General features: G+C 48.9%; 1 protein-coding gene across 1 annotated transcript in view; it reads right to left on the bottom strand.

Annotated features, from left to right (window-relative positions):
* efnb1 (ephrin-B1) overlaps nt 1–16,592 on the bottom strand; it is a 58,151-nt gene that overhangs the window by 29,156 nt on the left and 12,403 nt on the right. Inside the window, exon 2 of the mRNA XM_076104035.1 lies at nt 3,674–3,951. Within this exon, the coding sequence (XP_075960150.1) occupies nt 3,674–3,951 (278 nt within the window). The remainder of the gene's footprint in view (nt 1–3,673; nt 3,952–16,592) is intronic.

Here is a 16,592-nt window from a genome sequence, read left to right as displayed (position 1 = left end):
TTTTGCTCCAATGGGGGGGGGGGGGGGGGGGGGGGGGGAGTATAAAGACTATCTATATATATATATATATATATATACAGTATGTATGTGTGTGTGCAGGTACGTATGCTTGTCCCTCCTCTCTCGTTCCTGCTCCGTTGCTCATTTTCTCCATTACATTTCCTCCTCCTTAAAAGCCTCCTGTCTAAAATCACTTCCTTTCTGACTCCAACCCCTAAACACAGCACGGCCATTTTACTCACAAACAGCTCATTCCATATCCTGTGTTTAGACAACGCAGTGAAATACAACCAGTTTGTGCGCTCATACACCAGAGGGGTGGGAAGGTGTATGTATGTATGTATGTATGTGTGTGCGTGTGCGTGTGCGTGTGTGTGTGTGTGTGTGTGTGTGAGTGTGTACATAGGGGGTGGTGGGTGCTGACGGACAGCACAGGCTGGTGCTGGTCTGGGGTTTAGATCAGTCCAGGGTTATCATTACTGAACCCCCTGCTGTGTTTCCGCGACCCCTTGTCCGTGAGTTTTGACCTTTCGACCCCCCCACGACTCCTGTCAGAGCTGTGCTGGGATAGACGGGACCGGGGTGGACGTGGATCCCCTGCGGTGACACCAAGGCACGGCGACACACACGCAAAAAAAATATACACACACACACAGACGCCATTTGTTGCTTACTTTACCCCACACCCTTTGTTGCTTATTCTACCTCATGGAAGGAGCAGAAGTGGGGGCAGGGATGATCAAGGACAAGACAAACGGAGCCGTGGAGTCAGAGTGGAGCCCAGGGGAGAGGGGGAGAGGGGGGGGACAGGAAAAAAAGACTGTTGCGAGATTCAGTGGAATGTCCACTCCCTGTGCGTCTTCTTCTTGTCTCAAACGGTGTCTGCCCCGTTTGACCGTTAATCAGGCCAGATAAGCCGAGTCTTTATAGGCCGAGCAGATTTACGTCGCTCTGCTGGCCGGCTGGGCCGCATTCCCAGCAGAGACGGTGGGATAACGCACCCACATCTTCTAGGTGGGGATAAGCTGGCCTAAAGAGGCCTAAAGCAAACACACGCACACAAGTCGACTGTACAGGAAAAGCAGGAAAGGTGTGTTAAGCGCAGGTGCTCGCCGTCCCTCGCTCCAGCAGCCACGCGTTGTCTAAATGATGGATGAAGTGTGTCGCGGTGAATGCACAGGCCGCAGCGGAATAAATAAAGCGAGCTCTCCGTGTTGCAAAGGACAACAACATTACCATAATACCGAGGCAAATACCTCATCCGATTACCGCTGGCGCGAGAATGTTACAGTATATGAGCCTAATGATGATCCACCATCATGCTGGATCCTGCACGGCCAGCCTCCCTTGTGACGGATTTAAAACTGGCTCTAGTTATGAGTTCACAGTCTGAAACACCGAGGAGCGAGAGTTAAGTATTCTTAACACTCAGCGAGACGGGTGCTACGCGGCAGAGACTGTTGTATGAAAGCAAAGTTGACCTCAAGTAAAGTTAAAAGTTTTCCCTCTGATGTCGGATCATACTGTAGCCCGCGCACATGTCACTAATAGAGTTGTTTAAAATATTTATGATGTAATCAGGAGACAATATGTGGAGCAGCAGCCCCGCTAACAGCCGGCTAGGAAAACTTTGAGCAGACGGCGAAAAGTGCCCAAGGTGTATTCCGAAAGACATGTGGGTGTAATAAAGCTCAAAGAAGTATTTCTTTAAAGTCCACATGATGTGTTGCCACAGGAGCGGCCCCCAAAAACCTGTCGCTTGATAACATCACAGGCTTCATGCTTCCCCGCGCTCCGGCTTTGAGGGCGAGTTCGCAAATATCGACAGAACTGCTCAAGATCAAAGGGATCACATATATGCGGGATTTAGTTCAGCGTGGATTTTTGTTTTTGTCCTTTAGAGGGAGATGACATAAAGAGGCTATTCTTTTAAGAATAAAGCATAAAGTAGCTTGTTTTTATTTTCTTAACATAAGACCAAATTAAAAACTTTCTACCTTCTGAAGGATTGAAAACACTTAGATAAGATAAGATATAAACATAAATCATCCACCGGGGGGGGGGGGGGGGGGGGGGGGAGAAATGCAAGGAGTTGAATATTTTTAAAGTTTTATGGGTATTTCAAAATAAATGTCATTGTATATTAACGGTGTTAAGCTTCATGAGACTATAGATGTGTTGTGGATCAGTATATTTATTATGGCCTGAAGACATCGAAACTCTGATCATTTCATTGATACGGAGGAGAATCAATTACAGATGTGGCAGAACCCCCAACTGATAGTATCCTCACACCAGATCAACCCCACCGCATGTAATCAAGTCATTCCAGGAAATGTAGGACTGAAGTAATAATTAGATAAAGCCGAAGCAACGTCTAAAATAACACCGTCTTTGGCATTATGAACTGAGCCCCAGCGTGTATGTTTCTGCAGCTACTGAGCTAACACGATGGAGAAAGAGTGGCGAGGTTGTCGTCGTACCCCTCGGATGAACTGTGGCTTTGTACCTGGCCGCTCATTATTTACAAATCCCATCAAAACACCAAAACTGACAATGTGTTAGTCTGTCTCTCAATACTGCCCGACTTCCCCGAGGCAGCTTTAAGTCCGTTCTTTCCCTACTGAAGACGTAAATCTTTAAAAACTGGTCAGACAATATATTACTTCATTAAAATAAATTATAAAAAAAGCTGGGCACTGTAGTTTTTAGCAAACCTTACTCAAACAGAAGAAGTAGCGCATCCTTTTGGGACTATTTAATAATAATAATAACTTAAACCCAGAGACAGACTGTGTCTCAGTATAAAAAGGGAAGTGTGCACAATGCCTCTATGCTTTGTGTAAACCGGGTTTAGTGACATTACTTTCAAGCTAGCTACATTTAAAATGTTGCTTTCGTAAAAGTATGGAAGTATTATCAGCAAAATGTAAAAGTACTCATTGTGCAGAATAGACTCTTTTATAATCATCCACCTCATACTACAGGTCTGCAATGTATTTGTACATTTCTTGGGAGTTTAGTTAATAGTTTGGGACTAACTGAAGGGAAAAGCTACTGTCTAAAAAAACAAAAACTATTCATTTATTATTAAAAACTTAGGTCTCCATTAATGCTGAACAGCAGACACTCTGTGCAGTGACGAGCAGACACTCTGGGTTAAGCAGTTAGTTGGAATTCATTAAATGATGGTGCACCAACTAAACAACGTCTCTGTTCTCCAAAAACAGAAGACCTAATTACATGGTTACTTCTTGGGACATTATAGGGAAATGATTCTGAAAGTAAAGTCTTGTAAAGCAAAGGTTTCGATGATCTTATAATAATATAGAATTTTCCATTTGTAGAAGTGAAAATGGAGAAACAAGCACCTCAAAACTGCACTTAAGTAAAGTCGTATACTCGTAAATGTCAGTCAAGATTGTAGGTTTGCATCCTGAACTCTACCTCCCTAAACGCCAATACCCACTATATCATGAGCGAGGCACGTCAGCCCCAGTTGTTGCTATGGAGCCGCTGTGGCGGCCATTAACATGCAGTGTTACCAGGAAAACTCCCAGGTGTGACTGTGCGTAACCGAGTGTGAAGCCGATTATTACCCTTCGCTTCTCTGCTTGAATGGAGGTTGAAAAGCTAAATATCAACAATAAATCATGTTGGGAGACAAACTCACAGGTGATGTAGTAGTTGACGTTCCTCTTGAACTCCAGGCCCATGTAGTTGGGGCTGAACTCCTGGAATTTGATGGTGAACTTGATGTCCTTCTCGGGCTTGTTACAGTTGACCAGGACGTTCGGATCGAGGACTGTGCTGCAGCTCTCCGCCTGCTCCCTCTTCACCAGGTACAGCTTGTAGAACTCGTACTCTCGGCCTTGGTCCCCTTTGGGACAGATGATGTCCAGCTTGTCCCCGATGTCTGGGTAGATCACAAGGCCCTGTCCAGCCACGAACCTGGCAGGGCGAGAAAAAAAAGACGGTGAAGACAAATTATCACCAACACATCATAAAAGTAGTCTGGAAACGCAGCCACATAACTCAACAACAGTTTATACAATCTTAATACTTTGAGCTATGGGAGTTATGGGTTTTAGATTTGTCTGGCGTGGGCCTTTAGGCAGAGCGTGGTTAATTCCCCCCCCCCCCCCCCACACCCACACACACACACACACACACACACACACTACATGTAGCAACTTGACATTGTTCAGCCATCGGGCCGACAGAGCGTTTGACACAAATCCTCTGAAGTTTCTTTTTCATACTTGGATCCAAATCAAAGCATACCGAAAGTTTAGCGAGGAGAGGAAACAAGATGGCCAAACACAAAATGGCTGCCGCAGAAATGGCTGCAGATGGGATTACAGCCAAAGAATGCAGCGGATTGTTGTTTTTCTTCATATTTGCGGACTTCCACATAAGACACGTCCTTCGGCATGATATCTACGCTGCCTCTACTTCAGAGGTCCTGAGTTTTCTGGAGGAAAACAGCGCGCTGGGGGTCAGCCGGAGAGGTTCAGGCTTCCTAGTTCATCTTCCCTCTGCCATGATCATCTACTGGAGGATTAAGATAATCCATCTGGCCTTACTGTACCTCTCCACCTCGCTCTCTGCTGCCAACTCAATCAAATCAGCTCTTGTTCTCCTTTATTCACTAAAGGTGGGGAACAGGAGGAGACCCAGTGTGTGTGTGCGTGTGTGTGAAGAGAGCAGGCGGGGCGGTGGGTACACAGAGTACTTGCAGTGTGTTTGGGCAGTGGTGTGTATGTTTTTGCACGCCTGCATATGTATATGTGTGTGTGTGTGTGTGTGTGTGTGTGTGTGTGTGTGTGTGTGTGTGTGTGTGTGTGTGTCTGTGTCGGTCAGCAAAATGGGCTGACTTTGCGGTCTGATGGGGGGGGGGCAGACGGGCTGAATCATTGTTCTGGACTTGTTTGAGGCTTAAAATGTCAACATGGTTCAGCTCTGCTGTCCCAGTTAGCCAAGCATTAACCCAGACAGCCGGACTGACCACGGGTGTGTATGTGTGTGTGTGTGTGTGTGTGTGTGTGTGTGTGTGTGTGTGTGTGTGTGTTGTGGTCGCAGACAGCGAGCACAGCAGCGGGGCTATCTGCTAGATCTGCCCATGCCAGCGGATTTAAGCAGGATTTAGCGGCGCGCAATGCATTTGTTGTTCTTTCTGATCCCTCACGTTTTAACAAGACATCAGGGGCTGGGCCTCCCTCTCAATCCCTCTCTCTCTCTGTCTCTCTCTGTCTCTCTGTGTCTCTCCCTTCTTTTTCTCTCAGAGTGTAATCTCACCTTATCTACAGCCTCGCATTTCATCATCACACACATCATTTCACCACTAAACAACTGACTCTTCAGACAGGCCCAGGGAAGGGGGGGACTCCTGTAAGAGACTGATAGAGTGTGTAAGTGCAGGCAGTGGGTGAGGGAGGGCCGCTTATGATCACCATCTCTCCTCCTCTGGTGTTAAACACAGGCAAACGTCCAGCCATTGTAAGTTACGATCGTTTTTTGTTGTATTTTAAAGTCCAATTTTCTGAAGAAATAACCCCCCATGAATTATTGGATTAAAGCCATTGTTCTCGGACAGGCGCATTACCAAATAAATTACTTCATTCACAAAAGACTTAAACGCAACCAGAAATTTGCAAAACGGTCAAAATCCTGCCCCATTGACCCCCACTTTCTTTTCTCTTTGGGCTGCACATGATGTCATGAAAGCATGCGCGGGTAGGACCTCTCGTACGAGGCTTGGGAGCGGGTGAGACGTTATTTCCACGCTATTGTCTGGTGCTTATGGGGGGGGGGGGGTCGCACTAATTCAAGGGCCGATAAGAGAGAGAGAGAACGCGGGGTGTGCTTTGTCCTACCTCCCCTAGCAATTTGCTGGTTTTCAGCAGCAACACCCTGCATGTGCCCGTGTGTGTGTGTGTGTGAATGAATGTACATGTGTTTTCATGCATGCATGTGTGTGTGTGTGTGGGAAGGGGGGGGGGGGGGGGGGTGGTACACGTGCGTGTGTCTATGAAGACACGGACACAATCAGCCTCTAATTGGATCTACAAGATGCATCAGTGAGGCATAAACAAGTTTCCATGGCAACATTAGTCTTTGTTGCTGACCCCCCCCCCCCCCCACATCTCAGCCCCCTCTATTTCTGCTCCCCAATCTCATTCCCTCTCGCTTTATCCTTCCCTCTCATTCACCTCTTCAACATTTCCCTCCCTCTGTTTTTCTCTCATCTCGCTCTCCATCCCCCCCCCCCTCCCTCTCTCTCTCTCCTTACATTCACAAAAAACACACCTACAGAAAAACAAGTGAGAAACCAGAGGGAGGGGGGGGGGGGGGGGGGGGGGTAAAACCAGGCAAACATCACAATTAGAACTTGATTTGTTTCACTCAAGTTATTTTCTATTTTCTTTGGAGGGAAATTGCAGCTTCTTTTTTTATTCCTCAAAATGATCAGTTTCAAAAGAATTAAAATGATTTAAAAAGCTCTCGAATGAAACAATGGGCCTCGCACCACCCCGCTTCTCCGTTACACAATCCATTTATTCCATTATCAAAGCGAGCGGCAACAATTTAGATGAATAATTAAGATTCCCAAAATCTTAATATCTTAATATCCCTGAAGGATTTAATCACAAGCCGGCCCCTGTCATTGATTCAATTTTCCGAGCAGGCCTCCTGGTTGGCGGTTAGATAGCTATCCTAAGTGAATTCTCCGCTTCTGTTTCCCAGCCTTTGTTAACTGTCTGCTATAATGAGGCTCTGGCTGCTGTGGAGGTCTGGAAGCGCCATCGCAGATGGGAAAGAAGCAACATAAAAGAAATAGGGCAGCAATTAGTGTTTAGCCCAGTTTAAAAGCCCTCCACTTGGCAAGCTGCGGCCCAGCTCCAGTCCAGGATGTGAAACTAAACTGGTGGGCTGGGACTTTGTCTCCTGTTTGTCTCTCTGTTGGCTTAATCAGCGCCACTCCGGTGCTACACACAGCCACACGCAATGGAGAGGAGGAGACGAGTGACTGAAGATTATTGTACTTTTGAGGAGGTCAAAAGGGAAAAAAGGGGGGGGGGGGGGGGGGGGGGGGGGATTGAATTGCATCTTCCATTCATGTTGTCTGGAGACTTTTTTAGAAGAACCTGTTGATGAAAGCGGCTCGAGTGCACAGAGGAAGGACACAAACGATGTTTCTGGGAAATGACCCCGAAACGCGAGGGAACCTTTATCCCCCTCATGTCAAACGAGGTGGATCTGCCTGAACCAAGCACAATAAAGAGAATCATTTTCAAAACAGCCAAATGCGATTGGTTTTGTTTCATCTGGATGGCTCCGCGGCGCTCTGAATCCTGTAAAGAGCTTATACAAACAGGCCTGCGCTACAGCACAGCGGAGGGAGAACAGAAAACAACTAGGCGGAGGGAAAAGAGACGAGGGGAGAAGGCCCCCCCCCCCCCCCCCTCCTCTCTTTTTACATTCCACTGGTGAATATGAGCACATGATCTCACATATGCTACAGCGCCCCCCCCTCTACCACCACCTCGCCACACACGCACACGCACACACACACGCACACAGGGATGTGAGAGCACACAAAAGCACTGTGGGGTGCATCCTGGACCTTCCCAGCCCAACTTCCCAGCCACCCCTATTCAAGCGCCCTGCCCTCACCGACTTTCATATAAAACACCGCCTACACTAAGGCCCACTCAAAGCCCCTCACAGAGCCTCAAACCCAGCCCTCACCCCCCCCCCCCCTCCACCACACCCTCCACCCCCGTCCAGTCAGCTCAAGCCTCGGCCCCGAGCATAGCACTGGCAGGCAGCCTCGGCCCCGCTGAATGAAAAGGACCCGAGACACAGGAACTGCGAGAGAAAGGAGGCAGGAATGGCTCATATCAACAGAATGGTTTTTCAAATTGATTTGTTCCTCCTGAGCAGCGGCACGAACACACCGTACATATCAATTTTAAATCCGGTACTCTCGACTACATACACGGGGCGATCCATCTCAACCGGGGGGGAACACACCGACGGACCGGATGCAGGTACCACCTTGTTTCCTGCAGTCTCTCTCTCTCTCTCTCTCTCTCTCTCTCTCTCTCGTCACGCAAAAAAACAAACACAATCATCGCAACAGGTTGGTAATCTATTCCCCTCGCCATCAGCGTGGTAATTATCACGGCAGGAGAAGTGTTCCCTCACCAATTATCGTCTCTCTCTTTCATTATCCACAGAATCAGCGTGGCTGCTTCCCCACCATTATGACAGATGACACTTTCCACCCAGGCGCCATATTTACAGCCGATTCAATCAATATCCCGTACAGGCTCGATTCTCTGGCTTCTCATGAAACATCGCCGTAATTCACCCCGCATGACAGGTTAAGGACCGCAAAGAACACAAAGCGGCGTTATGCAAAGAGCTCTTGTGTAGCGACATAGCAGACTCACTTGCCCGAGGCGGTGTACGTTTTGTGTAATCACAGGGTGCAGATCCATCCCGTTCTCGTTCAAGTCAATCAATATCAAATGATTGTCTGCTAGCGGGGACCGTTTCTAAACCGCTTTCAGATCCATCAAGATAGAGTGTTGGCTCGGCCTCACAATGGAAACATTCGCGTGGCAGCTTCTGAAATGGGCTTCGCTCCTCGATGTGTGGTTAAGATCCACTGAGCGCTGTTGACTCAGTGTGATCACTTCATAGTCAGGAGAGGAAGGCACGAAACCGCCAAACTGTCAGTATGCGTGCGTGCAAATAAAACAGCTCCAGAGGATTTCGCCACATCCGTCGAGTCGCACGAGCTGCCGGCTGTGTGACAAAACGGAATCTGGAGCCGGTTTTTGAAGTGCCTCCCTGCTGGCTGTCGACACGCCATGGGAAGAGGTGAGCTGGTCATGGGTCCGCGGCCGTAGCCGGCGGCTCGACCCGAGCGCTTGTATACATAGCTGGCTTCTGTCAGGCCGTCGCGGGGGCAGATGTTCTTAAGGAGGCCCGTCTATAAACACACACACATAAACACACGCCCCCCCAGTGTACACACACCGATTTCCTCACATGTCAAACATGGTAAACAAGTCGCCCCAATGCCGGTGCAGGCCACACACACACACACGGAGCAAAGACACGCGAACAAACACAAGGATCCTGAAGTTAAGGAAAACAAGGCCCATCTGGCTCCAGAATTGTTTAGCAAAGCAGGAAGGATTTGACCCTTATTAGAGAGAAGCAGGACAAACTTCGCCCAACGGGTAGTGGTATTGGATAAACTATAAACTCGGTCCAAGTTGCATTTACACTCCAGCGGGCCAGACTTGGCAACTGTGACTTGCTGAAAAGCAGAAAAACTGAGTATTTTTCCCCCCGGTGCCGTCCCCATTAGAGGGACATAAATGAAGATGTCAGAGGCAAAAGAGAGAGACAGAATATCCTGAATTCCACCCTGCAGAGAGCCGCTTTGTACGTGTGAACACAGACACTCTCTCTCTCTCTCTCTCACACACACACATACACGCACACACACACAGACAGACAAACACGCACTAGCGTTGGTTAGCTCAGTCAACAGGCTGGCATGCAGAGCAAATCAGATTCAGCGTGACTCATAACAGTTGCACACTGGCGAGCTACACAACACAAACATACACACGCACACACACAGACACACACGGGGATAAGACACACCGCTCATGTTCACCGAACAAACTCCGTGCGCTCGCCCTCCATCACCGCCACGTGAGCGGCTAGCATCACACCATCGGCGGGACGCGATGAGCTACCAAGATGGCGCCCAGATGTCCCTTGCCACGAGGAGGTGGCGGGGGGGGACAGAAGTGGATGTTGACGAGAGACGAACTGGCTGCAGAGGACTGACTGAGCGAGCCAGAGGAGTGTCAGAAGTCATTAGAGAGGAGAGAGAGAGAGCATAATCTGTTTCTTCTTATGGCCTCTGTGGTTTCCGTCGACGCCGAGCCCATCCCTCTCTAAGAGCAGGGGAGTTCAGCGAGCGCGGGTGTATGCGGTCGTGATTGAACGTCATCCACGGTATCGCTGACAGCGAGAGAAGGCCCAGGCTGTTGCTCTCTGCCTCGCCACTTATTCATCCCGGATCCCAGGGACTGAGCTCTTCCAGCTGGAGGACTTGGGGGGTGGTGGTGGTGGTGGTGGTGGGGGGGGGGGGGGGGGGAGATTTGGCTCGGCTAGACAAGAGCGCTTGGGTCACTTTCAGCCGGAGTTTAGCTCTCATTCTGGGGGTGCTCTGTGACCCAAACACACACACACACACACACACCTCTTTCCTCCTTCCCTAGTTCCTTTCCTGGCCTCGACACAACACACATGCGCACACACACAGCCAGCTGCCTCCCATCGCTGAGGAGCCGCCACAGATGGGCTCTGCATGCTCCGTAAAGATCTCTCCACAGGCCCAGTCTACTGGCCGCTGCCAAAACCCGGCTGGCCCGAGCCCACTGCATGTGTGAGCGTGTTTGTGTGACCGAGTGTGCAGATATATATACGTGTGTGCACATGCTTGAGTGGGTGTGTTTGTGTGGTGGTGGTGATGGGGGGCTGGACAGTCGTATAGAGAGAGAGAGAGAGAGAGAGAGAGAGAGAGAGAGAAGTCCCCCAGGACCAAGAGCTGCAGAGCAGAGTCGAGAGCTGGACCTGGATGCGAGGCTGTAATCAGCGGCGAGCAGAGCAGGAGGGGAGAGAGCAGGAGAACCTCCCAGACGAACAATAGCATCTCTCACACTCGCCCGATTGTGCTTCACTCCCGCTCGGGGGGGGGGGGGGAGAGCGGAGGAGAAAAACGAGAGAGAGGAGAGGAATCACGGCCGCTATCAAACCCGAGCAGCTTGCCCCGGTTCGTTACCCAGCAGCCATTTTCTGCCCGGTATCTGCAACCCCATCGATTATAAAAAGGCCCTCAGCAAGCATTTCTCAGAAAGAAAAAAAAAAAACAGCCCTTTAATGCTGCTACTCAATCAGCACGTCACATGTGCTAATCAACACACACAAACACGCACACACAGCTCAACTTCTTCTTTAATTCTGCGTGGCTTAGATAGAGCCAGTCATGGATAAATTCAATTTTCAACAATTGGCCTCCTATCACGGCGCGGTTAAAAATGACTCGAGGGATCACAGTTTTTAAACTGCATAATGAAGCAAAGTGAAAAGCTCATTGAGGATGAGAGGCTACGGTTTGCAGCTAAACTTAGCTAATTTTTTTTCCCGAACTTGTGCTCGGCCAAGTCGCCCCGCTCAGCTCAGCAGTATTTTTGGCACCCGCCGCGTCTGGGAATCGAACCAGCGGGTGATCGGCCACGAGACGTCTCCCAAACAGACCCGACATCCATTGCTAATGAGGTTTTCCCTATTTGACATTCTGTGAAACGCACTTATTCGCTTTCTTGCCGCGAGTTCGATGAGAAGATTGATAGCCAGCAGCCGGTTAGCTTAGCTTCAAGACTGACACAAAAAGCAAACGCAAGGGGAAACGACTGGCCTGGCTCTGCAGGAAGGTAAATAAATCTGACCAGCACCACCCAGTTACACCGCTACGTGTCCGTGTTACACTTTGTACAGATTAAATAAACAGGATATAACATTGGAGGTGCTGGGAGGCAGAATTTGTTACTTTTGGACAGAGCCAGGCTGCCTTTCCCCTTACTGTATTTTCTCCCTTTAAGCTAAGCTAAGCTAAGCTTCAAATTCAGCGCACAGACATGAAAATGGTATCTCTAACTGCCAGAAAGAAAGCAAACAAGTGTATTTTTTCCTATGTCTTAATAGACATAACACAATACTGAGCCTATCTTCTTGCCCAGAGAAAGATTTAGGGATGGTCCCTCTCAGAATAGAGAATGAACAGCTTCCAGTGTTAAACATAGCAACACTTTCTGATCAAAGCAGGTGCTGAATCAATATCGCGCGAGTCTGTACGTTGTTAACAGGTGTTAATGTGACACAGCTACAGAGAGTCTGGGATGCTGGAGGGAAACCAAAGCCTTTCCTTCGAGAACAAAAAGGGGCGACATGGCGCACAGAAAGCAAATCAATCAATCTCTGCCGGAACGCGTCTGGCTTTGACAGCGCGGTTCTGAACCCAGAAGTGAAAAGATAGCACGCAGCAAAGTTCAATACTTTCATTGTTCATCTGTCAGCGGGAGAGACAATCGCAGCGGAGGAGGGAGGGTAAAATACTAACACAATATTTATCTTGCGTCCCCTTCCCTCCCGACTCGTTTTTTTTAATGTATTCCTGCCATTGTGAGCGGTGGCGGGAGATGGATGGGTAGAGGAGTCCGGTAGGTGATATGTGTCTGCTACAAGCACAGTGCAGTCACTCACAGTCACTCACCCCCCCCCCCCCCCCCCCCCCTCGTCTCCAATCTCAAGCGAGGGCAATAATTCAGGCACCAACAAACAGCACCGGGGGTTTTTTTTGGGGAGGGGGTTTTCGTGGCTTTTCAATTGTCGGCGGTTGGTGGTTTTTCTTCGGCATTGTTCTTGAATACTTCCCTGGGAAACTGGGAAAGTCAAACAGCTGACGAGATGTCACCTCATGAACTCTCTCCTCAGTTTCACACACACTCACAAACAGCCACGTCGGCGATCCGACACACACTTTTTCCTCTTTTACACACACACACACACACACACACACACACACACACACACTTCTAAGGATCTCTCATCAACTGCTTGTCAACCCCAACAACACACGTCGCTGTATAAACAGGACCGTGAGCCGTAGCTCCCTCACATGCAACCGACTTGGGTTTTTTCCGAGGCTGGTGACATTTGATCGCTTCGCGTCCCGACACGTGAGCCTCACAACGGCTTCTGGCCTTCCCTCCGTTCGCACGTGGCGGTTAAAAAAACTCACAGTAAATCACAGGGACTTCTGTCGAGCGCGAACGCATTCCTTTTTAACTTTTTTTTTTTTTTCTTTCTCTTCTTCATTTAGCCCACAGCTAGGACAGCTTGAGAAATAGAACGTGTGTGGCGCAGTAAAACTTCCACAGTCGTTTCCCTGTGGCGATACCTGTTCCCTCGTGCATGTCTGTACCTGGGCCTCACACATGCCTGTTGTGACTGGTCATGCGGCGCTATAAGGGGAGCGCGTATGACCTCAGGAATTATCCTCTGTTCCGACAGGGACGTATGCATGCATGCATGAGCGCACATGTGCCTGTACATTACACACACACACACACACACACACACACACACACACACACACACACACACACACACACAGACATTCTTTAAAAGCCAACAGTAGCGAAACGAGAGAAGATAGGCCTCTCTGTGTGCGACTGACAGAGTGAATTACACGGTGAGCTAAAACACTAGCTTCCTGTCTCACACAACAGCGCTGGATGGCTTTCAGATGGATTTGGCCGAATCCTGTACAAACAGTGAGTCAATAATGGGGTAATAGCCAATCGTTGGGGGAGAACAATTCGCGGGTGATTTGCGGCGAAAGTGTGTGTGTGTGTTTAGGGCACTTTGCGCTGCAAACTGTCACCCAGCCATAACAAGGGCGCGCTGCCAGCGGGCTCCATTCGCAGGGGCGTGACAGCTTCTCCGCATGCAGATATCTGAAGATTCCTAAGCCCTCGATATGTGGCTCCATATACCTCATTGCGGACAGGTGTGTGTGGAGGGAGGGGGGGGGGGGAAGAAGAAATACCGCTAATGAAAAGCTGCTAATTCTGTCTCCAGCGATTCAGGAAGCCATGAAATCAAAGATAAATTTGCGTTACGAGCAAACGTACAGGACATTTTCATCCTTCAGCACTTTATGCCTCCGATATTTATGTCAGTTGGCCCCTCTGTCATTATCATAAAGAGTGTTTAATATTTCTCAGCTGCGCGAGGACCGCCACACTACAGATGATCGAGTGCACTGGATTTAGTGGCTCTTTCTGTCCTCCCCCCTGTTCTCTTTCCTCCAGCTGTGTCCATGTACTTCAGGACGTGGACACACACACACACACACACACACACACACACACACACACACACACACACACACACACACACACACAGAGTCCACAAGGAGAGAGAGTGCAACAGAGAGAGTGTGTGTGTGTGTGTGTGTGGGGGGGGGGGGGGGGCACTATGCAAGCACCGAGGACACGGTTCCAACACAAGAGGCCCGCCGTGCCTCGGTCCCATCTCTCCAGCTGAGGGCTTTGATTCGCCTGATTGTCTCCAATATTGAGACACACAATAAACACAACACTTGGCGGCCATTTGCAATTCTAATCAGCCCCTCTCGACAGGCCCGGACAACCCAGCTACGGCCCTCTGGGATATCACTCACCGGCCCGCGAAATAATGACACAATCATCGCCATGGCTACGCTCCGAACGCGGGCCCCCATGAGCGGCAGCACGGTGAGGATAGCAACACACAGGAGCGCTCGAAAAGGACCGAATGAATTAGCTCGGAGATTAGCTGGATGAGTGTGCCACGAATGCAACTTCTCCCGTCCAGCATTCGGGGAGTGTTCACCCCATCCCCATCCCGCCCTATCCAAATACCTAGCGGCAAGAAGGCGAGCCAGCAGGTTCACGCCTGCTTCACCAGGGCGTGCTGCAACAGGATCTCAATAAACCATCTTCTTTCAACAGTAAATTCTGACTATGTAAACTTCGGGATGATCGTTTCTTGATAAGGCAGCAAGTTGCAACTTTCCACCATCTGATTTCGACACGCTGACGAGTGACGGGCAACCAGCATGCAGGTGATCGTTATCCGCCCCCCCCCCCCCCCCAAAAAAAGAGTCTGTTTATGTTACACTACACGAACCAAGTTTGTTTTCCGGATGTTAGAGAAGCGTATATCGGTGTAATTCAAGACTGTTCAGGATCCGTCTTAAGCTTTACCTTCAACAAACTGTCCCAAAGTCATACATCTGTGAACAATCAAAAGCCCATCTGTCGGCTGCTCCTGTGCCAGTTTCACTGACTTGACAACATGATGGTAATAGATGCTCGCAGATAAATGAGAGCAAAGTGACACGCAATCATCCACGTTTTAGTGGCCTCGACGCATCTGCTTTAACTAGACGAGAAACACAAAATGTATTTCAGAAAATAACAGGCGCGTCTCGTGAAATGGAGATATTTGACTTGCAAATCGCTCGGTTGATTCATAACGGCTGCCGTGCGAGCACGAGGGGCACGCCCGTGCACGTGCACGTGTGTGTGTGTACACACACACACACACACACACAAACACACACACACAGTGAATGACAGCCTGTCAGTTAAAGAGATGTCATTATCTGGCTGATGGCTGTGCGAGCTGTGACCGGGGGGGCAGGGTCACATCACTAGTGGGGAGCCGACACTCCGGACAGGAAACATTACTTTCTGATTTCCCACTAGAGGGGAAACACTCTTGTCACAATCTGCCCTGCCACTGTTCGACCTCCTGCCGAGGTTATTGCAATACATGCGACATAGCGAGCCACACACACACTCACGACTATAGCACGAAAGATACTTACCTCCAAAAAGGTTTTCTCTTTCTTTCTTTAAAACAACATAGCAGGGATTTTTTCTTCTTTGTTCAAAAGGCCTTGAAGAGAAGAGCAAACCTCCCTCCCTCCCTCCCTCCCTCCCTCCCTGTCCTTAGCCTTTGACTTTTTCTGTGTAACAACAATACGGGGGTTTTAGTTCGGTGTCCTGCAGTCGATCTGTTAGGGAGCTGATAAGAGGAGCTGATGGATAGGTTTAATCAGCCGAGCCCAGGGATCAAGACCAGGACAGATCAATCAAATGCCGGGTTTATAAAAGAAACGGCTTTTACCCGAGTCACAGGGGTCTCTGCCTGCACTTTACTTTCTTTTTTTTCCCCCAGTAGGATCTGAGGTACATGTGTTGAAAAGCTGCACTAATGTGACAAAAAAATAAATGCAGCGGGGGAGGGGGGGGGGGGGGGGTTGAAGGTGCGGTTGAAAAGGAGAAAGGCACATCTGTACTCACCGCACAGTGACTGTTAAACTCCACAAAACGCATAAAGCTGAAAGTGCCCGGCCTCTAACATAGCAAACAACCTCCTGACATAAACCGAAATAAAACTTCAACTAAACACCTTCTGGAACGTAAAAAAAACGTAACTGAAAATAAACCAAAAAGGAAAACGCAACAGAAAGACGAAAAATAAGCTGAAAACTATATCGACACCAAACAAACAATAGATCTCCATGTAAGACGGCGTCGGACGCTTTTGTAACTGGGACGCGCGGTTTTTTATTTTTTTTTTGTTTGTTTTTTTGTTTTTTTTTTAAACACGCAGCTGCCTTCCGAGTCTTAAAAGCATCTTCTTATCACAGAATTTGACTGACAAGTCTATTCTCCGCTTAAAATCTCGGCTCATGATTGCAAAAGACAGCTAACACGTGTCCCATCCGATCCGAGACAAATGAGTTGCTCTTTCTTTCCTCCCGTTGGATGGGAGATCTTATCCAGGCGGGCATGCTTAAGTTGTCAGTGGGTTTCTAAAACCCATATTGAACAGCATATTGACTGATGCAATCGCCGAGACACACATCATTAGGCTCA

Source organism: Anarhichas minor, unplaced genomic scaffold (assembly GCF_050575085.1).
Source record: "Anarhichas minor isolate MPS153535 unplaced genomic scaffold, ASM5057508v1 ptg000028l, whole genome shotgun sequence".
In the NCBI taxonomy this organism is placed as follows: domain Eukaryota; kingdom Metazoa; phylum Chordata; class Actinopteri; order Perciformes; family Anarhichadidae; genus Anarhichas; species Anarhichas minor.
The sequence above is the reverse complement of the archived record's forward strand: the minus strand, read 5'-3'. Positions and strand labels throughout refer to the sequence as shown.